This window comes from Cynocephalus volans, chromosome 11 (genome assembly GCF_027409185.1).
Source record: "Cynocephalus volans isolate mCynVol1 chromosome 11, mCynVol1.pri, whole genome shotgun sequence".
Taxonomy (NCBI): Eukaryota; Metazoa; Chordata; class Mammalia; order Dermoptera; family Cynocephalidae; genus Cynocephalus; species Cynocephalus volans.
In genome coordinates this window covers 97,678,507-97,700,178 of record NC_084470.1, presented here as the reverse complement: position 1 = coordinate 97,700,178, position 21,672 = coordinate 97,678,507, and the positions used below count along the sequence as shown (strand labels likewise).

Below are 21,672 nucleotides of genomic sequence, written 5' to 3'. Positions count from 1 at the left end.
TGTTGGCCTCCGGAGTGTCCATTACCTGGGCCCACCACAGCCTCATGGAAGGAAGCCACAAACACATACTCCAAGCCCTCTTCATCACAATCTCCCTAGGCATTTACTTCACACTCCTCCAAATCTCAGAGTACCTTGAAACATCTTTCACCATTTCCGATGGTGTATACGGATCAACATTCTTCATGGCAACAGGCTTCCATGGCCTTCATGTAATCATTTGGATCCACCTTCCTCCTATCTGCCTTCTACGCCAATTAAAATTTCACTTCACATCCAAACACCATTTTGGCTTTGAAGCCATAGCCTGATATTGACACTTCGTAGATGTAGTCTGACTATTCCTATACGTCTCCATTTATTGATGAGGATCCTATTCTTTCAGTATTAGCTAGTACAATTGACTTCCAATCAATCAGGTCTGGTCACAGCCCAGAAAAGAATAATCAAACCAGCATTGACCCTCTTAACCAACATAACATTAGCACTCCTTCTCATCACCATTGCCTTTTGACTCCCCCAACTAAACACCTACGCAGAAAAGTCAAGCCCGTATGAGTGTGGATTCGACCCAGTAGGATCTGCCCGCCTACCATTTTCCATAAAATTCTTCCTTGTAGCCATCACGTTCCTACTATTTGACTTAGAAATTACCCTACTGCTGCCCCTCCCAAGGGCCACCCAAACAAACAGCCTCAAACTAATACTCACCATAGCACTCATCCTAATCTTTACACTAGCACGGGGCCTAGCTTACGAATGAACTCAAAAAGGCCTAGAATGAGCTGAATATAGTAGTTAGTTTAACTAAAACGACTGGTTTCAACCCATTAAATTGTGACACTTCATAACTATTAAGATGCCTCCAATTTTTATCAACATCATTCTAACGTACATCATGTCCCTCACAGGACTAATAAATTGATCCCACCTTATGTCCTCTTTACTATGCCTGGAGGGCATGATATTATCCTTATTTATCCTGACCACCCTCCTATCCCTAAACTTACACTTCACCCTATCCCACGTCCTCCTCATCATTCTCCTAGTCTTCGCAGCCTGTGAAACTGCCGTAGGCTTAACACTTCTAGTAATGATCTCTAACACTTATGGTCTAGACCACGTACAGAACCTTAACCTCCTACAATGCTAAAACTCATTATTCCCACAATCATACTCATCCCCACCACGTGATACTCCAACAACAACATAATCTGAATCAACTCAACAACCCACAGCCTACTGATCAGCCTCATCACCCTTTTCTTCCTGAACTACAACAACAAAAATGGTACAACTACGTCATCAAGCTTCTTCTCAGACCCCCTCTCAACCCCCCATTTAGCACTAACAACCTGACTCCCCCCCCCAATAATTACGGCAAGCCAACACCATCTCTCCAAAGAAACATTCACACGAAAAACACTATATATCCTTATACTAATCTCACTACAGATTTTAATCATAACGTATACTAATCTCACCACAGATTTTCTTAATCATAACGTTCACTGCCACAGAACCGATCATGTTCTACATCCTATTCGAAGCAACACTAATTCCAACCCTAGTTATCATCACCCGATGAGGTAGCCAACCAGAACGATTGAATGCAAGACTCTACTTCATATTCTACACCCTCTTCGGCTCTATACCACTACTGATTGCACTAACCTAAATCCACAATTCTACTGGCTCATCAAACCCATTATTATTCCAACATTGAACTCGAGCACCACTACCCCCATGATCCAGCACTCTTCTATGAGTAGCATGCATAATAGCATTCATAGTAAAAATGCCACTCTACAGACTTCATCTCTGACTACCAAAAGCACACGTAGAAGCCCCATCGCCGGGTCCATGGTTCTCGTGGCCATCCTGCTAAAATTAGGAGGATACGGAATAATACAAATCACCATTACCCTAAATCCCCTAACAAACTCCATAATCTACCCCTTCCTCATACTCTCCCTGTGAGGGATAATCATAACAAGCTCCATCTGCCTACATCAAACGGACCTGAAGTCCCTCATTGCCTACTCATCCATCAGCACATGGTCCTAGTAATCGTAGCCATTTTGATCCAAACACCTTGAGGATTCACAGGAGCCACAGCCCTAATAATTGCCCATGGACTTACATCATCCCTACTCTTCTGCCTTGCAAACTCCAACTACGAACACACCCACAGCTGAACTATAATCTTGGCCCATGGACTACAAACACTCCTCCCCCTAATACCGACATGATGACTGCTAGCCTCCCTAACGAATCTGGCTCTCCCACCAACTATCAACCTAGTCAGAGAGTTACTTGTAATAATAACATCATTCTCATGATCGAATATCACAATCATTCTCATGGGACTCAACATATTAGTCACAGCTCTATACACCCTATTTATACTAATTACAACACAGCGAGGAGCTTTCACACACCACATCAACAGTATCAAACCATCCCTTATGTGAGAAAATTCCCTGATACTCATGCATATCATTCCACTTCTACTCCTATCCATTAACCCCAAAACAGTTCTAGGGCCCCTCTAATGTAAACAAAACATTAGGTTGTGAACCTAGCAACAGAGATTCAAAACCTCTTATTTACCAAGAAAGACTAAAAGAACTGCTAATTCTTACCACCATACCTAAAACTATGGCTTTCTTACTTTTATTTTTTTTTAATTTTATTTTTATTTTTTTATTATTATTATTTTTTTAAAAGATGACCGGTAAGGGGATCTTAACCCTTGACTTGGTGTTGTCAGCACCACACTCAGCCAGTGAGCGAACCGGCCATCCGTATATGGGAACCGAACCCGGGGCCTTGGTGTTATCAGCACTGCACTCTACCGAGTGAGCCACGGGCCGGCCCCAGGCTTTCTTACTTTTAAAGGATAGAAGTAATCCATTGGCCTTAGGAACCAAAAATTTGGTGCAACTCCACATAAAAGTAATAAACCTACCCTTATCCCTAACGATAATCTCACTTGTCATTCTCGTTACCCCAATCACCCTTACCCTTACCAATACACACAAACACCAAGCCTACCCCTACTACATGAAAACCTCAATCCAACTTGCTTTCCTGACCAGCCTCACACCCGCCCTCATATTAATCCACTCCGGACAGGACACAATTACCTCTAACTGACACTGAATCACCATTCAAACACTAAAACTGTCCCTTAGCTTCAAACTAGATTACTTCTCAATAGTCTTCATCCCAGTAGACCTCTTTGTTACATGATCCATCATGGAATTCTCCCTGTGATATATGCATTCAGACCCCAACATCAACAAATTCTTCAAATATCTACTCACTTTCCTCATCACAGTACTAATCCTGGTCTCTGCCAACAACCTATTCCAACTCTTCACTGGATGAGAAGGGGTGGGCATTATATCCTTCCTCCTCATCGGATGATGATACGGCTGAGCAGACGCAAACACAGCAGCCCTACAAAGCAATCTTCTACAATCGCATCAGTGATAACGGCTTTATCCTAGCCATAGCATGACTTCTCACACATTCGAACGCATGAGATCTTCCACAACTATTTATCCTCAACACAAATCCAAGCCCTCTCCCACTAGCAGGCCTCTTCCTCACCGCAACGGGCAAGTCCACCCAATTTGGCCTACACCCATGACTATCCTCTGCAATAGAGGGCCCCACACCCATCTCAGCCCTACTTCACTCCAGCATGATAGTCGTAGCGGGGATCTTCCTACTAATCCGGTTTTACCCACTAATAGAAAACAATAAGACAATCCAAACACTGACACATGCCTAGGTGCCATCACCACATTATTCACAGCAATCTTAACACAGAAAGAGATTAAAAAATTATCACATTCTCCACTTCAAGTCAGCTAGGCTTAATAATAACAATCGGCATCAACCAACCAAACCTGGCATTCCTCCACATCTGTATACACGCATTTTTTAAAGCCAGGCTATTCATATGCTCCGGCTCTATCATCCACAACTTAAACAACGAACAAAACATCCAAAAAATAGGAGGCCTGCACAAAACTATACCCTTCACATCAACCTCCCTAACCATCAGAAGCCTCGCACTCACAGGCATACCATTCCTAACAGGTTTCTACTCCAAGGACCTAATCACCGAAACCATAAACACATCGTATATCAATGCCTGACCCCTCACGGTCACACTTATTGCCACCACCCTCACGGCTGCCTATAGCGCCCGAACCATTTTCTTTACACTATTAGGGCAACCCCGCTTTCTGACCCTAATAAACATCAACGAAAACAACCCTAGCCTAACCAACCCAATCAAATGTCTAACAATTGGCAGCATCTTCGCCGGTTTCATCATCTCCAACAGCATCACCCCAATAAACATCCCCCAAATGACCATAGCCCCCTACTTTAAACTCTCCACCCTCTTCATTACCATCCTAGGTTTCACCGTAGCACTAGAACTATGCCTAAACTCACTTAACCCAACCCCCAAACTGCCCTCACCCATACACAATTTTTCCGCCCTCCTAGGATTCTTCCCAACCATTGCACACCGCGCAGTACCGTACCTTAACCTAACCATAAGCCAAAGCACAGCCTCCCAGACACTAGACCTAGCCTGACTAGAAAAGACAATCCCAAAAAATATTGCCCACATCCAAATACTAGCTGCAACAATCACCTCCAACCAAAAAGGCCTAATCAAACTTTACTTCCTCCCCCTCCTCATTACAATCCTGACAACAACACTATAATTATTTAACCATCCCGAGTAACCTCAATGACAATAACAACACCCATAAACAAAGACCACCCAGCCACCACCACTAATCAGCACCCATAACTATATAACGCAGCCACACCTGTGGAATCCTCATGAAAGTAACCGTCCCCTCTCTCTCAAAAATCACTGTTACCTATACTCTTAAAACTAACAACAACCTCCACCTCGACATAATATACCATCCACAAAACCACAGACAATTCTATCACCAACCCCAACAGTAAAGCCCCCCAAACTACAACATTCGAACCTCAAGCCTCAGGATATTCTTCAATAGCCAAAGCAGTAGTGTACCCAAATAACACCTTTATACCCCCTAGATAAACTAAAAACACCATCAACCCTAAAAAAGACCCCCAAAACTGACCACAATACCACAACCAATTCCCCCACTAACAAGCAATCCCATCCCACTACAAACAGGGGAAGGCTTTGAAGAAAACCCCATAAAACCAATAACAAAAGCAACACTCAACAAGAATGCAGTATATATCATAATGCTTACATGGATTACAATCATGATCAGTGACGTAAAGAACCACCATTGTACTTCAACTACAAGAATCTAATGACCAACATCCGAAAGTCACGCTCCCTCCTCAAAATCATCAATCACTCATTCATCGACACCTTCCCACACCATCAAATATCTCAATATGATGAAACTTCAGCTCACTACTAGGCACATGCCTACTACTCCAAAGTATCACAGGACTATTCCTAGCCATGCACTACACAGCAGACACAGCAACAGCATTCTCCTCCATTGCCCATATCTGCCAAGATGTAAATTATGGATGAATCATCTGGTATATCCATGCCAACAGAGCATCCATATTTTTCATCTGCCTCTTCATCCATGTAGGCTGGACCGTGGCTCACTTGGGAGAGTGTGGTGCTGATAACACCAAGGCTGTGGATTCGGATCCAATATAGGGATGGCCGGTTAGCTCACTGGCTGAGCGTGGTGCTGACAATACCAAGCTAAGTGTTAAGATTCCCCTTACCCATCATCTTTAAAAAAAAAAAAAAAAAAAAGGTGACTGTTAAAGCTAGGAGGATAAAGTTTCTTAGGGAATAAATTGAGCACAAAATTTAACCCAGAAGTATAAATAAAATAAAATAAATAAAAGGAGAAATGAGAGAAAAGTAGAAGTCCAAGAAAAGTACCTAATAAGAGTAGAATGAAGAAAGTCATAAGAGGACTTCTGGTCAAGATGGCGGAATAGATGGTTCTCAGCGTCACTCTCTCCCACAAATCAACGAATTTACAACTATAAAAATGTAACATCAGGGCCAAGCCCGTGGCACACTTGGGAGAGTGCGGCACTGGGAGCGCAGCGACGCTCCCGCCGTGGGTTTGGATCCTATATATAGGAATGGCCGGTGCACTCACTGGCTGAGTGCCGGTCACGAAAAAGACCAAAAAAAAAAAAAAAAAATGTAACGGGGCCGGCCCGTGGCTCACTCGGTAGAGTGCGGTGCTGATAACACCAAGGCCGCGGGTTCGGATCCTATATAGGGATGGCCGGTTTGCTCACTGGCTGAGCGTGGTGCTGACAACACCAAGCCAAGGGTTGAGATCCCCTTACCGGTCATCCTTTAAAAAAAAAAAAAAAAAAATGTAACATCAGCCAAGATGGGGCCGCCAGAGCTCAGGTGAAGAGGAGGAGAGAACTATGGAACTCATGAAGGTGGGAGAAACCATGAAGAAAGAAAGAAAAAACTGCTCTCAGCGTTTTGGGCTGCAGCCGTTCTAATGCTGGAGCACATGGAGCAGGAGCCAGCAGAAGTCACAGCTGTGCCCTTTAGATGGAATTACCTGGAGATGGAAGGGGAGAAGAGGACTTTGGTGGCCTCTAGGACAGCAAGATCACTAACAGGGTTCCCGTGGACCCACGCAGGAGCGAGAAGCCAGAACAGCTGAAAAAGGGGGGCCACTCAGAGGCCAGTGAGTCATCACAGGGGACCAGCGCATGGTCTGTCCCATGGGAAGTGTTTGGAGCAGGGGCGGTGGGGGAGACGGGCCCACCAGGAGAACACTGGGACACAGCAAGGACAGCCAATCCACCCCCCAATCAGCGCAGGACCACTCAGAGGAGACTGGTCGGGAATGCAGAATTGCATGGGGTGCAGTTTGATGAAAAAACTCAGGCACAGATCAGAGTTTCTAAACAACCCAGGTGCACTGAGTATTTGGAGAGCCAGAAGTACCTATAAGGTCAACCATTAAACCCTGAGCTGCACAAAAAGCCTGCCCTAGGGAAACAGCAGCAAAGCAGCAATTTAGCTCAACCACATAGCTCAAGTAAGTACTGGTTCCCACAGGAAGTTCCCCCATTTTAGAAGCAAGCAAAGGACAAAAACTTAGTTCCAGCCCAGGCACACCACGAATGCCTTGGGGCCCACTAGGGGACATGAGGCATGGAGCCAGGGGCAGGACCCCTGCCCACAACCACTCACACCACCAGCACCTTGGGGCCCCACCCAGGAACCCAAGGATTGAAGCCAAGGACCGGACCCCACTCCCACATACAGGCACACCACGCCAGCACCTTGGGGCCCATCCAGGGACCCAAGGCATGGAGAAGGGGACTGGAACCTCCTCCCACAACCAGGCACATAGCGCCAGCACCTTGGGGCCCACCAAGGGCCCCAAGGCATGGAGAAGGGGACTGGAACGCCCTCCCACAACCAGGCACCCTGTGCCAGCGCCTCGGGTACCACCTGGGGACCCGAAGCACGGAGAATGGGATCAGACCCCCCTCGCACAACCAGGAACACCACGCCAGCGCCTGAGGGCCCACCTAGGGACCCAGGATAAGGAATTGGGACTGGACTCACCCTCCCACAATGATGCATGCAAGGACCGTGCATCAGGGCACACCCAGGGGCCCGAGGCATGGAGAAGGAGACCAAACCTCCCTCTCACAACCAGGCACACCTCACCAGTGCCTCGGGTCCCGACCGGGGACCCAGGCAATGTAGAAGGGGACTGGATCCCTCTCCCACAACCAGGCACACCATGCCAGCACCTTGGGGCCTGCCTGGGGACCAGGAGCATGGAGAAGAGGCCCAGACCACCCTCCCACAACCAGGCACCCTGCACCAGCGCCTCAGGCCTGCCCTGGGACCTGAGGCATGGAAAAGAGGACCGGACTCCCCTCCCACAACCAGGCACATGGCGCCAATGCCTCAGGGCCTGCGCTGAGACCCAGGGCATAGAGAAGGGGACCAGACCCATCTCCCACAACCAGGCACCCCATGCTAGCGCCTTGGGGCCTGCCCAGGGCCCTGGGGTATGGAACCAGGGACTGGAACCCCCTCCTACAACCAGGCACACCGCACCAGCACCTCGGGGCCCGTGCTGGGACCTGGGGTATGGAGAAGGGGACTGGACCCCCCTCCCACAACCAGGCACACTGTGCCATCACCTCGGTGCCTGCCCTGGGATCCGGGGCATGGTGAAGGGAACCAGATCCCCCTCCTACCACCAGGCACACCACACCAGTGCCTTGGGGCCTGCCATGGACCTGAGGCATGGAGAAGGGGACCGAAACCCCCTCCCACAACCAGGCACACCATGCTAGCACCTCACGATCCACTCAGGGACCCAGGGCATGGAACCAGGGATCAGACACTCTCCACAACCAGGCACACTGCCAGCACCACGGAACAGGCCTAAAACATGTCCCCATGTGGGTGGCCCACCACAGCCACCATGATAACCACAGCTGCCGTGAAGGTGGCTAGATGCCACAACTACCACACAGATGGTCCACCAGCCACTGGAGTGAACTGACACAAGGAGAGTCATCAGCAGAGATTAAAAAAGGAGGAGGATGTCTGTCTTCACAGAGCCCATTTCATAGAGACAGCTGCTCTATGATAGTATTGGGGGACCTGATAACGCCTCTCAGCATTGGACAGATCATTTGGGCAGCAAATCAACAGAGTAACCATTATTCTTTTAGAAGAAAAGAAGAAATCTAGGGTGATTAGAGGGGGGAGTGGGAGAGGAAGGGAGATGGGGTGGGATTGGACAAGGGGCATAAAGAATAATTACAATTTGTAACAATATATATGTTAGTAATATTGATTTGATCAACATATCTCAGTGTTGAACCCCGAAAATATGTATAATCAATTTTGATTCAATAAAAAAAATTTTTTTTAAAAACGAAAAAAAAAAGAAGAAAGTCATGAGAGGATGGAATCCCAAGAAAGGAATCATCAGTAGTGGCAATGTCTCAGAAAGCCTTCCTTTTGTTTAAAGCTAATCCACCGTGCTCTTGATGAGATACTGTCCTGTTTCCTCCAGAATCTTAACTCTATCAGTTAATTCTCTTTTTATATATATATATATACACACAGAGTTGATTCTCATTATTTGCAATAGTTAGGTTCCAGGAAGTCCCCTTGAGTACTGAACTGCTGCTCTTAGGGAAACAGAAGGTTAGGTTTCTAAGAGCTGCTGGTGACAACATTTTCATCAAATGATTAATACATAACCTTGTTTTATATGTATTTCTGTTTAAAGACACCTTATTTTGGGCTGGCCAGTTAGCTCAGTTGGTTGAAGTGCAGCCTTATATCACCAAGGTCACAGGTTCAGATCCCTGTACAGGCCAGCCACAAAAAACAAACATAAAAACAAATAAACCCACACCTTATTTAATCTACATTGTTGATTCACCTCCTTTGAATTCACAACCAACAGCACTATAATTCATGCCTGAATGAAGCTTATCTAACATATGTATTTTCTCCCTAAGGCACATCGCAGCCTTCCTGTACTTAGAAACACTAGCCAGCACTTCACTTGGGGGTCATTTTAAACAGTGGAATCGGGCAGGCCGGGTAGCCTAGTAGGTTAGAGCATGGTGCCAATAACACCAACGTCCAGGGTTCAATCCCTGTATCAGCCAGCTGCCAAAGTAAAAAGAAACATGTAAAAAGGGCCGGCCAGTTAGCTCAGTTGGCTAGCGTGCACGCAGCCTTATAACACCAATATCATGGGTTCAGATCCCCCAACCAGCCAGCCACCAAATGAAAAACAAAAAAAGTGAAGTCCCCCTGCTCAAAGCATATATGAGAATAAGAGAGGTAACATTACATAATGGTCAACTAAATGATCTCTCATCAACAATTTGCAAGACAATACTCTAAATCTGCGGTTGTCAACATGAGACAACTCTGACATAACCCTCCTACCACTCAGACTTTTGGCATTATCAGGAGACTTCTGGCAATATCAGGAGACATTTTTGGTTGTTATGACCTGGGGGGTGCTACCGGCATCTAATGGGTAGAGGGTAGGGATGCTGCTAATTCTACAACGCACAGGACCACTCCCCACAAACAAAGAATTAGATGTCAACAGTGTTGAGATTGAGGTCCTGCTCTCACAAATTCTATTGATCACATTTAACTTGAATGTTAACTTGAGTGTGTTCAAACTCAAACATGAAGGTAATGAATAGATAGTGGCTGAGAAACCACAACATTGTTCAATATTAGTCATCTTTTCCTCTACCCTTTTGGACTTCTGAACAGAACAGCTGGTGGGACTGGGGCAGAAAAATTAAAGAGGAAGTAATTTGCAAATGAGTGGTTTTAAATGCAAATGTTACAATCTACACACATATGCTGGCCGTTGATGATTTGGATGACTGAAATGATGAAATTGTTCTAATTTTGCTTTATAATTTACAGGTTTGAGAAAAATAAACTATCAAATATTTATTAAAATTAAGAAATCCTAGCAATCTTAACAAAACTTATTAGAGATGTGGAGTCATCAGCAAATTCATACCAATGACCCAAGGGAGGGCTATGTTTGCTAGAGGCTACACCTTCCCAATTCCTGGTTCCGGGATGCATCCACTGGAGTGGGGACAGTGGTCTGGATCTCAGTTCCAGCTCTGCCCCTCACTGACTGGGTAACATAGGACAAGTCACAGTCTTTCTATACTTCTGTCTTTACATGTGCTAAACGAATTTTTTTCTAGCTAACATTCATTCTATAATTCCAAAGAGGTGGTATAAAGAGAACTAAGGCTCAGCTGGCTGGTTAGCTCAGTTAATTAGAGCGCAGCCTTATAACAAGGTCATAGTTTGGATCCCTGGATAGGCCTGTGGCCAAAAAAAAAAAAAAAGAGAGAACTAAAGCTAAAAATGACTAAGGCTCATATACTTAATTTTTCTCTCTTCTCATTCTAAATTATGCCTTCTTCTGAAACATGTTTTATCTTTTCCTTTCTCCTTCAAGTTTCCCAGGATCTTTATCTTGATTTCCCCCTCATTGAAAAAAGTGTCAAAAGGCAAGTGTGTATCCTTTAAAAATGACTCAATAATAAACTATTTCATGTAAATGGCTTCATTCAACCAAAAAGACCAATGTTATTTGGTATGCTTATTTCAAAATAATGTGATCCCTGTAATGTAGAAATAGGATCTTTTGACTACCATATTATCATAAGAGTTCTAAAGAATATGTACTAGAGGTATAAACAACTTTATAAAATGATTTCAGCATTATAGATCAAAGAGAATCAAAATCCAAGAAGGAAACAATCAATTTTAAAAACATATCAAGGACAGGCTTACCAGTTAGCTCAGCTAGTTAGAGCATAATGCTGATAACACCAAGGTCAAGGGTTTGGATCCCCCTACCAGCCAGGCACCAAAAAAAAAGGGGGGGGTCATTTAAAATATTTAAGACATGGAGAAACCATTACTTTCTGGAATGAAGCATTTTACTACACACACACACTCTCAAGGGATAAGGCAAAGAACTGAAACGACAGTAAATGACTAGTCATTTCAACACTACAGGGATAAATACTATAAACACAGTGAATGCAATTAAACTTCAGATAACCAACCAAATACATCTTCAGTAAAAGACAAACATGAAAAGATGGAAAAGATAAACAGAAAGAATATAAAAATTTTGCAATGTTCAAAAACGTCAGAAATGTAGATCAGCTGATCTTAAGCTTACTCTAGGCCTGAAGATTCTGATTCATCTGGCCTATTGAGGACCATAAAGATCTTTTTTTTAAGATACTCAAATGATCCTGACGATCAGTGAGGTTTAAAAGCTGTCTTAAAAAATTCAAACATGAGGCTCATATATATTTGGCATGCATTAAGGCTAGTATGCCTTGTATAGGAAAGGCACTTGTTAAGTTCAGCCTGAACAATACTGAGTCATCTTCTAAGGTCAGACACAGAAGAGTGATAAAACTTGTTTCAGGGAGGCCGAGTAGTTCTCAACTTGGGGTCAGAATATATAAGAAAGGGATGGTTTTTATTTCTTTATTTAGGCAGCTGGCCAGTAAGGAAATCCAAACCCTTGACCTTGGTGTTACAACACGGTGCTCTAAACAACTGAGCTAACCGGCCATCCCTGAAAAGGATGGTTTTTAATATCATCCCAGAGGCTGAGCGTACACCAAACCAAATGAAGTAGATGACCATCACAATGCTGTGCAAGAAAGAAACTAACACGGTGCAGATAACGCTGGTTACCTTCTCAAAGTGCAGTCGAGACAGGAGCACCGGGCTGCTGGACTGAGGGCTCTTGTTGTAAGAAGGGCAGTACTTATCAGGGTCCCTCCACTCCGGGAGCCGCTGCTGGCCTTGCCGATCCCGATAAGCACAAGCTCTTGTGAGAGCATCTCTAGGTAAGTGACAGGATGTTCGCCCACACATTCTTCCACGCTGCCTGTCTCTACCTTTAAATCACAAAATGTAAGGAGACGTTTGCGTATCTCAAACATTAGGTCTTATTCTTTTAGTCACAGCGTTCTCCTGATACTCCCACAGGACTCCCTCAGAGCACTGACTGGGGTTCTATGTAACCACCGTCTCGAATCTTCCCCAAGCAGGGATTTGCCCGCTGCGGTCACTGCCTAGGCCACTGCCTGGGCCCCGTATTAGGAGGGCTCCGCAACCATTTGACTGAGTGCGCGAACACTGAGCTCGCTGTGGCGGCTCGTTCTGTGGGTTTAACGGGTCAGCCAGGAAAGGCAAGAAGAGGTGTCTGCGGCCATCCGTGGAGCCACCGGCTCTTGCCTCGGAGTGACTCTCGGCTTCCCCCGCTGCTTGTGCTTCTCTCCGCCCCCGCCGCATGCGGCCAGCGCCGGCTAGCCTCGAGGACGGTGACCAGACCGCGACAAGCTGGCCGGGAAGAAACCCGGCCCGCTCCCCACCCGCCGGCCAGGCCGGGCCTGCACCCCTGCAGGCCCGCCCGGAATCTGCTCCCGGGGAGCAGCGGACTCCACTGCCGCCGGCCGCGCCTCCCCGCGTCGTCACCACTACCCCCCGAACCTCAGACTCTGCCATTCCCGAGTTACCTCACGTCGGCCTGGTAGCCCCGCGTCACCTCCCCGAATGCCCGCTCGGCCCTCTGCCCCACCCCGCGCCGCCTCCCGTTACGTCGACCCGGCCTTCAGCCCCTGTCGCCCCGCCCCCCCTCCCGTCACGCTTGCCCTGTCCCTCCCCCGCGTCCCACCGCCTCTCCTCACGTCCGCCCCACCCTCAATCCGAGCCGCTCTCGGTGGCTTGCCTTCACCTCCGTCTTCAGACCCAGCCGCCCCGCGCCACCTCCCGTCACGTCCGCCCAGCCGCCCGCCTTCCTGAGCCAGGCCCCCGCCCCCAAGTGGCGGGTCGTCTCATGACGCCCCTCGGGCCCGGCGTCATCCCCTCCCCTCTCTGTCGGGATGAATTTTCTGGAAGTTCCCCAGAAACTTTTCTGGAAGCTTCTGGAAGTGACTGCGTCGAGGGACTCATCGGTCCTCAGCCCCACTGTCGTCCTCACTGACCCGTTCCTGGCGGTGGTAAACCTCCCCTCGCCTCCCCTGCGCGAGCCCCAAGGCCATGTTGGGGAAACGTCCCCGCGCGCGTCAGGAAACCCCACTGTCTTCACCTCACATCCTGCTAACTGCCTCGCAGTGCGGGCAAAAGTCACGACCGCCCCGGAACACACCTAGAAGGGAAGAAACCTTCAGGAAAACTCCAGGAATCACAGAAACCACCTTCAGACGAGGGTGGTCACCAAAACATTTTCCACCTAGCTTGAGCTTGAGAGCCTGTTCCCTCGGAACATGAGCCAAGGATTTCTGCATCTGCAGCCAACAGAAAATGCTCCCTGAAGGGCTGTTCTTTTCCTCCCTCCACTCGCTGAACTGGACTGAGCGGGGAGCAGAACCCCAGGCCACACTCTACCTCGGACCTGCCGCTGTGGAACACCCAGGTGAACCACACAAACCCTGTGGAGCCTCCGTTTCTCATCGGTCAAAAGAGGGTGATTGCGAGAAAGCATAAAAGAGAGCGTGAATGATGCCTGTTGGCAGTGTGGTCACCCACTTAGCAAACCTGAACTGCTCCTGTCCCTGGGCTTGGTGCTTGGACAGCTATAATGGGGAGAGGGTCCTGCCTGGTGGTGGGTGCAGAAGGGATAGGGCAGGTGTTCTGCTTGCTGGTGGGCCTTGAAGGGGAAGGTGGAGCCCCTAGGGAAGAGGCTGCAGAAGGAGCAGGCACTCAATAAATACATGCTGATTTATTATAGGGATGAGAGGTTTCTCTGGGGATAAATTCAATAGGTCATGCGAACATTTTATTCATTTGCAATGTCCCTTCCCTGGCAGCCAAAGCAGCAAGATTTATGACAAGTTAAAATCATCCCCTATTTAAAAAAAAAAAAGTTCCCCCTAGCAGTTCTGGGTGCGTGGGGATAGAATTAAAAATAAAAAAACCAAAAAGACTTCACAGTGATTCCTAATGGTTATACAGAAGCTTGGGAAGGGGTTTCCACCAGTTTCATGAGGAAGGTGCAACTTCCGCGTAGTGCTGGAGGAAAAGGGCAGTAGGGCCTATGCGGGCTGGCCCCCTAGCCCACAGACGCCAAGATGATGTCTACTGGCAGCTCCTCCGAACTTCTTGCTGTCACCTGCATGGTCACTGTGTCCAAAAGCAGCAGCCGGGAGCGCACCAGAATGTCATAACCACCCCGGAACACACCTAGAAGGGGAGAGAGAAGTACAGGTGTATAAAGCAGAAGGGGCTGTAGAGCCCAGGCTGTGTAGCCAATCAAGGCAGCTCTGGTGTACTGAAATGGGCAGGAGAGCTGGGCTAAAATCTCTGAATGAGACCTGTGCAAGACACTTTACCTCTCTGAGCTTCAGTATTTCAGGCTTTTGCCAACCTCAAATTAATAAACATGTAAAGCTTGTATCTCATATTGCAGAGGCTCTCACACGTGTTGGTTGAATCTGAGAGCACAGCTAAAGGGACAGCCCCACCTTGACAAAACTGCATAGCAGGTGTCTGCAAGACCCAAGGGACTGGGTTACTTCAATGTGGTCGGAAACTATGGGCTTGGGGGCTATCAGCTGTGAGCAGGGTACTGAAGCAGAGTATCCTCCCAACTGTTTATAAACACTCAGCCAAAAAAAAAAGCCATTTCCTTTGGTTGTTTAAGGTCCCCTCTCCCCCACTTTTTTATTTATTTATTTTTTATTTATTTTATTTTATTTTTTAAAAGATGACCAGTAAGGGGATCTTAACCCTTGACTTGGTGTTGTCAGCACCACGCTCACTCAGTGAGCAACCGGCCATCCCTATATGGGATCCGAACCCGTGGCCTTGGTGTTATCAGCACCACACTCTCCCAAGTGAGCCACGGCCAGCCCTCCCCCACTTTTTTAAACATAGGGTCATTATCTCTTAGAGAAACATACAGATGCAGAAGATTTACATATAAAATGCTATATCTGAATTTCCTTAAATAATGGGGGTAAGGGTGGGGGTGGAAATGAGTATGCGCACAGGTGTTGCTAGTTGTTGAAGCTGGGAGACGAGCATGTTGGGCACCTTATTCTATTCAATTTTTGTGTATGTTTGAAATTTTCCATGACAAAATCTTTACATACCCATTCCTATTAAAAAAGACCAACCAGGGCCGGCCCATGGCTCACTTGGGAGAGTGTGGTGCTGATAACACCAAGGCCACGGGTTCAGATCCCTATATAGGGATAGCTGGTTAGCTCACTTCGGAGAGCATGGTGCTGACACGACCAAGTCAAGGGTTAAGATCCCCTTACCGATCATCTTTAAAAAAAAAAGACCAACCAACCCAGTGAAAATTAGACAGAGGATATGAAAACAATTCACAGAAAAGGAAATATAAATGGCATTTCAACATTTGAGAAGATAATTAACTTCATTCAAAATATAAGAAAAGTGAATTAAAACTACACTAAGATACCATTTTTCACCCAGGCTGGCAAAGATCATAAAGTCTGATAACATACTGTATCCAGAGTGTGGAAGGAAAGGCATACAGTTCCTATGGAAGGCAACTTGGAATTATTACCAAAATGAGAAATGCAAATTACTTTGACCTGGTAATGCTTTGGGAAATTTATCCTACAGATATTCTCAGTGCACACATGCAAAATAAAGTGTGTGTAGTGATTATTTACTGTAGCACTGTTTGTAATAGCAAGACTGGAGACAACCTAGATGTTCATCAGTAGGGGCTGGTTCTATAAAATATGTTACATCCATACAATGAGGTACTACACAGCTATAAAAAAATGAGGATTCAGTTTGGGATGATAAAAAGTTCTAGAGGTGGATGGTGGTGACACTTGCACAACAATGTGAATATACTTAATACCACTGAATTGTACACTTAAAAATGGTTGAAATGGTAAAGTTTGTTATGTATGTTTTACCACAATTAAAAGAAAAAAAGAATGAGGAAGCTCTACATATTGACAGGGAATATCTCCAAGATGCATTGTAAAGTGAAAGCAACATGCAGAACAATGTGTACACCATTTGTGCATTAGCATTTGAGTTAAAAAGGGAAATGTTTCCTCTTAACTTTTACAGCCATAAAATAATGAAAAGGACATACAGGCATTGCTTGTAGTAGTAACTAACATTGGTTGCCTGTTGGAAGGGAAACTGGATGGCCGGCAGCAAGGAGAGGGGGATATTTCATTGCAGATATTTTCATACTTTGTGGATTTTAAACACTGTGAATTTTGATTCCCCATGTCCCCAGTGGAGTCCTCAGCCCAGGAACCAGTGGCATCCAGGCTGTAAGACGAACCCAGGCCCTCCCCACTTGGAAATGCTGCTTACCAGCCAGGAGCAACGTGTGCGTGTTCTTGTTATCCGGGACTTTGTCTGACCTCTCACAAGGGTGCATTCCCAAGAACTTCACAATATTGCCCACAGCCTCTGTATGGAGAAATCCCATTATCATTAAGCTATATGAGGATACTTCAAAAAGTTCACGGAAAAATGTAATTAAAAGATAATAAACCTTTCCACGAACTTTTTGAAGTACCCTCATATATTTTGTCTCCCCTTTGTGCCACCACCACTTCCCCATGCTCTGAGGGCCTTTTAATGAAGTGGCGTTTGACCTATGTGCTCTAGACATAGCCCTGGATCCTTGGAGGGAAAATGGTAGGAGCACTCCAACAGTAGCCAAGGGTCTTGAGAAGCAAGCAGGCCAGAGAAGCAGCTCCAGGATTTTACCTTCAAGTGTCTTGATGGTAGACAAGGTGAACGTTTCCTCCTTCTCAAACTCATCCCCCACCTCATCCCAGGCTGCTTCGAAGTTCAGTTTCATGACCTTTTGGATGTGATCAGCTACAGTGACTTCCAGATCTTCCAGCTGGAGAGATGGAGGTAGAATTTAGGTACCCAACCCCAGGGGAATGAATCCTTGTTCTGCATACCTCTGAACTAATGCACTCATCCCTTCCTGCATCTCATTCAGCAGGTGCTTGCTAGGTGCTGAGGATTGTGTTGAGCTCTGGGGACACATAGCAACTTGACAGTGTACCTGTCCTCAAGGTGCTCACAGCCAAGTGGTGTCCCTTCAGCAGAAAACACCCTGACCTAATAGATCCAGCCCGTGCCTCACTTGGGAGTGTGTGGTGCTGATTAACACCAAGACCATGGGTTCGGATCCCTATATAGGGACGGCCAGTTAGCTCACTGCGGAGAGCGTGGTGCTGACAACACCAAGTCAAGGGTTAAGATCCCTTTACCGGTCATCTTTTGAAAAAAAAAAGAAAAGAAGGAAAACACCCTGACCTAAGTATCAACCTACCAACATCCTACTCATCCCAGAGTTGTCCACTGAGGGGATCTGGGATCACATCCCTTCTAAGCCTGCCTAGAGTCAGTGCCTCAAGGATCTGGGGTCTAGAGGACTACACAGGAGCACCCACAGAGGTCTGCTTCCCATGCTTCTGTCACTCCTTGGGGACGACAGGCTTCTCAAGAGCAGCACCCACTTCTTTTTTTTTTTTTTTGTCTTTTTGTGACCGGCCGCACCGCGCTCAGCCAGTGAGCGCACCGGCCATCCTTAAATAGGATCCGAACCGCACTGCTACGCTCCCAGCACCGCACTCTCCCGAGTGCGCCACAGGGTCGGCCCAGCACCCACTACTGATTCAGCAGATCCTCCCTCATACCTCAGCTGTGTGCTCTGGGTCTGACATTGAAAATTGTATTTATGAAGTATTTTTAGTGATACAAGAAAATACACTCAAGTGAAAACAGCAAGATCTATGATGTACAGAATTATACAATTATACAACTCCCTCCCAAAAGATAACTCCCAAGGATTATGGGTAATGTTTTCCTGTTTGTTTATACTTTTTGTATTTCCCAAGTTTTCTTTTTACATGTGAACATGTATTTTTATAAGATTTTTTTTAAAAAGGGCAAAATGGACGATCCCCAGCATCAGTCTCTCCCACAAATCAATGAATTTACAACTATAGAAATGTAACATCAGCCAAACTGGGGCCACTGGAGCTCAGGGGAAGAGGAGGAGAGATCTATGGAACTCATGAAGGCAGGAGAAACCACGATGAGAGAAAGAAAAAACTGCTCTCAGCATTTCGGGCTGCGGCCACTTTAATGCTGGAGCACATGGAGCAGAAGCCGGCAGAAGCCGCAGCTATGCCCTTTAGATGGAGTTACTTGGAGGCGGAAGGGGAGAAGACGACTTTGGTGGCCCCCAGGACAGCAAGACCACTAATAGGGTTCCTGTGGACCCATGCAGGAGTGAGGAACCAGAACAGCTGAAAAAGGGGAGCTGTTCAGAAGCCAGTGAGTCACCACAAGGGACCAGTGCAGGGCCCGTCTCATGGGAAGAGTTTGGAGCACGGGCGGTGGGGGAGGCAGGCCCACCACAAGAACACTGGGACACAGCAAGGACAGCTGATCCACCCCCCAATCAGCGCAGCACCACTCAGAGGAGACTGGTCGGGAATGAAGAATTGCATGGGGTGCGGTTGGATGAAAAAACTCAGGCTTAGATTGGATTTCTTTTCTTTTTTTTTTTTAAAAAGATGACCAGTAAGGGGATCTTAACCCTTGACTTGGTGTTGTCAGCACCACGCTCACCCAGTGAGCTAACCGGTCATCCCTATATGGGATCCGAACCTGTGGCCTTGGTGTTATCAGCACCACACTCTCCTGAGTGAGCCACAGGCCGGCCCTAGATTGGATTTCTATACAACCCAGGTGCACCGAGTACTTGGAGAGCCAGAAGTACCTGTAAGGTCAACCATTAAACTCTGAGCTGCACAAAAAGCCTTCCCTAGGGAAACAGTAGCAAAGCAGCAATTTACTCAACCACACAGCTCAAGTACTGGTTCCCACAGGGAGTTCCTCCACGTTAGAAGTAAGCATAGGATAAAAAGTTGGTTCTGGCCCAGGCATGCCAGCAATGCCTTTTGACCCACCACCAGGAGCAGGACCCCCGCCCACACCACTCACACAACCAGCACCTCGTGGCCCTACCCAGGAACCCGAGGATTAAAGCCAGTACCAGACCCCACTCCCACATCAAGGCACACCACCAATGCCTTGGGTCCCGCCTGGGAACCCAGAGCGAGCAGCTGGGGACTGGACCCCCTTCTCAGACCCAGGCACACTGTGACAGCACCTCAGGGCCCCACCCAGGGGCCTGAGACATGGAGAAGGGGACCAGACCCCCCACCTGCAACTAGGCACACTGTGCCAGCGCCCTGGGGCCTGCCCAGGGACCTGGGGCATGGAGAAGGGGACCAGACCCCCTTCCCACAACCAGGCACATCTCGCCAGTGCCTCGGGGCCTACCTGAGGACCCAGAGCATGGAGAAGGGGACCAGTCTCCTCTCCCGCAACCAGGCACACCTCGCCAGCATCTTGGGGTTTGCCCAGGGTCCCGGGGCATGGAGAAGGGGACTGGACACTCTCCACAACTAAGCACACTGCCAGCACCAAGGAGTATGCCAAAATCATCTCCATGTGGGTGGCCCACCACAGTCACCACAATATCCATGGCTGCAGCAAAGGCAGCTAGATGCCACAACCACCATGCAGATGGTCCACCAGCCACTGGAGGAGTGCACTGACATTAAGAAGAGTCACCAGCAGAGATAAAGAAAGGAGAAGGATGTCTTTCCCCACAGAGCCCATTTCAGAGTGACAGAAGAGGCATCTGCTCTGTGATAGTACTGGGGGACCTGATCATGCTTCTCAGCATTGGACAGATCATTTGGGCAGAAAATCAACAGAGTAACCATTATTCTTTCAGAGGGAGAGAAGAAATCTAGGGTAATTAGAGGGGGGAGAGGGGAGGGAAAAGGGGATGGGGAGGGATTGGACAAGGGTCATAAAGAATAATTATGATTTGTAACAATATATATGCTAGGAATATTGATTTGATCAACATATCTCAATGTTGAACCCCAAAAATATGTATAATCAATTTTGATTCAATAAAAATTAAATTAAAAAAAAAATCTTTTTAAGAGAGCTGTAAAAGCAAAAACAGCAAGAGGGTTCCAGTCTGTAGTCTCTAGCCTGAGGTACAAAACTGAGCCTCCTGACACCAGCTTCTTACCACATACTCATCCTCATAGCCTTCATCATCAGCCTCCCCAGTGGTGGGGTCACAGTCCTTGACAGTGAACTTCATCATGCAGCTGAATGTGCAGGCCACTGTGGGGAAGAAAGGCTGGGTGGTCAGGATGACAAGCTCCTCCACAGGGCACAGCCAGGCCTCTGCCACAATATTAGCAGCAGCAACATGCCATCCAACTCCACAAAGCTGAAGGACAGGGAAGTCAAGTCATGGGTCCAAGGAAGGAAGGAAGAAAGAAAGCAGGGACAATGCAAGATAGTCTCCCACATAGTAATCAAAGGCCCACTGTCCAAGGACTGGAAAAAGAAGCCAGTGCTTTCACTGGGAGGAGTGGATATGGGATGTTTTAAGTGTTTGTCTCTGGGAGACAACATGGTATAATGAAAGAGTACTGGTCTGAGGACCAAATAAGCCTGGGTTCTGCAGTCTGAGGAACTGAGACATGTCATTTCACCTGAGTCTCACTTTCCTTGTCTGTGAAGAGGGATTATGGTACTTATCCCCATAGGTCTGCTGTGAGAATGAGAAGAGATAATATACAAAGAGTACTCAGGGCTTATCCATTTTTCTTCTTCTCAGGACTGAAATCAAAGCGTCAGGGCACTAAGAGATAAACAGTTGGTGCCCACCCCTACCCCATCCTGATCCTGTGGGATCCCACGCGTTTGGGGCAGTATCTGGAGAGGGGCTCACCAGCTATGGGGTCTTCCTTGGGCAGTGCCACCAGCGTGTAGCAGGTCCCAGGCTGGTTGTAGGGCAGACTCCGGGCAGGAACATAACAGAGCACCTCATAGGCTTCAGTGGGCTCCATCTGCACTGTGACATTCTCCAAGGTCTGGTCATTGAGTGTGTTTGTGCAGTCAAACTGGACCAGGGAGGAGAGGGTAGCTTAGATATTAGAACATATTGCAGAGGAAGAGCCAAGAAAGGC

At 47.1% G+C, this 21,672-nt stretch overlaps 2 protein-coding genes across 5 annotated transcripts in view; both read right to left on the bottom strand.

The window, feature by feature from the left end:
- The window catches only part of HMCES (5-hydroxymethylcytosine binding, ES cell specific), a 37,854-nt gene extending 24,481 nt beyond the window's left edge, over nucleotides 1–13,373 (bottom strand). For 3 of the 4 annotated variants that reach the window (XM_063113870.1, XM_063113867.1, XM_063113869.1), the window contains exons 1-2: nucleotides 13,329–13,373; nucleotides 12,320–12,525 (exon numbers count right to left, since the gene is read on the bottom strand). In XM_063113870.1, coding sequence (XP_062969940.1) covers nucleotides 12,320–12,502 — 183 coding nt within the window. In that variant the 5' untranslated portion in view covers nucleotides 12,503–12,525; nucleotides 13,329–13,373. Of the gene's footprint in view, nucleotides 1–12,319; nucleotides 12,526–13,146; nucleotides 13,210–13,328 lie in introns of those variants that run through there. The other variant, XM_063113868.1, reaches the window with a different exon arrangement.
- A 959-nt stretch (nucleotides 13,374–14,332) lies between these two features.
- COPG1 (COPI coat complex subunit gamma 1) overlaps nucleotides 14,333–21,672 on the bottom strand; it is a 28,643-nt gene continuing 21,303 nt past the window's right edge. Inside the window, exons 20-24 of the mRNA XM_063113866.1 lie at nucleotides 21,435–21,606; nucleotides 20,721–20,818; nucleotides 17,348–17,486; nucleotides 16,946–17,044; nucleotides 14,333–14,812 (exon numbers count right to left, since the gene is read on the bottom strand). Of these exons, the coding sequence (XP_062969936.1) occupies nucleotides 14,682–14,812; nucleotides 16,946–17,044; nucleotides 17,348–17,486; nucleotides 20,721–20,818; nucleotides 21,435–21,606 (639 nt within the window). The 3' untranslated portion in view covers nucleotides 14,333–14,681. The remainder of the gene's footprint in view (nucleotides 14,813–16,945; nucleotides 17,045–17,347; nucleotides 17,487–20,720; nucleotides 20,819–21,434; nucleotides 21,607–21,672) is intronic.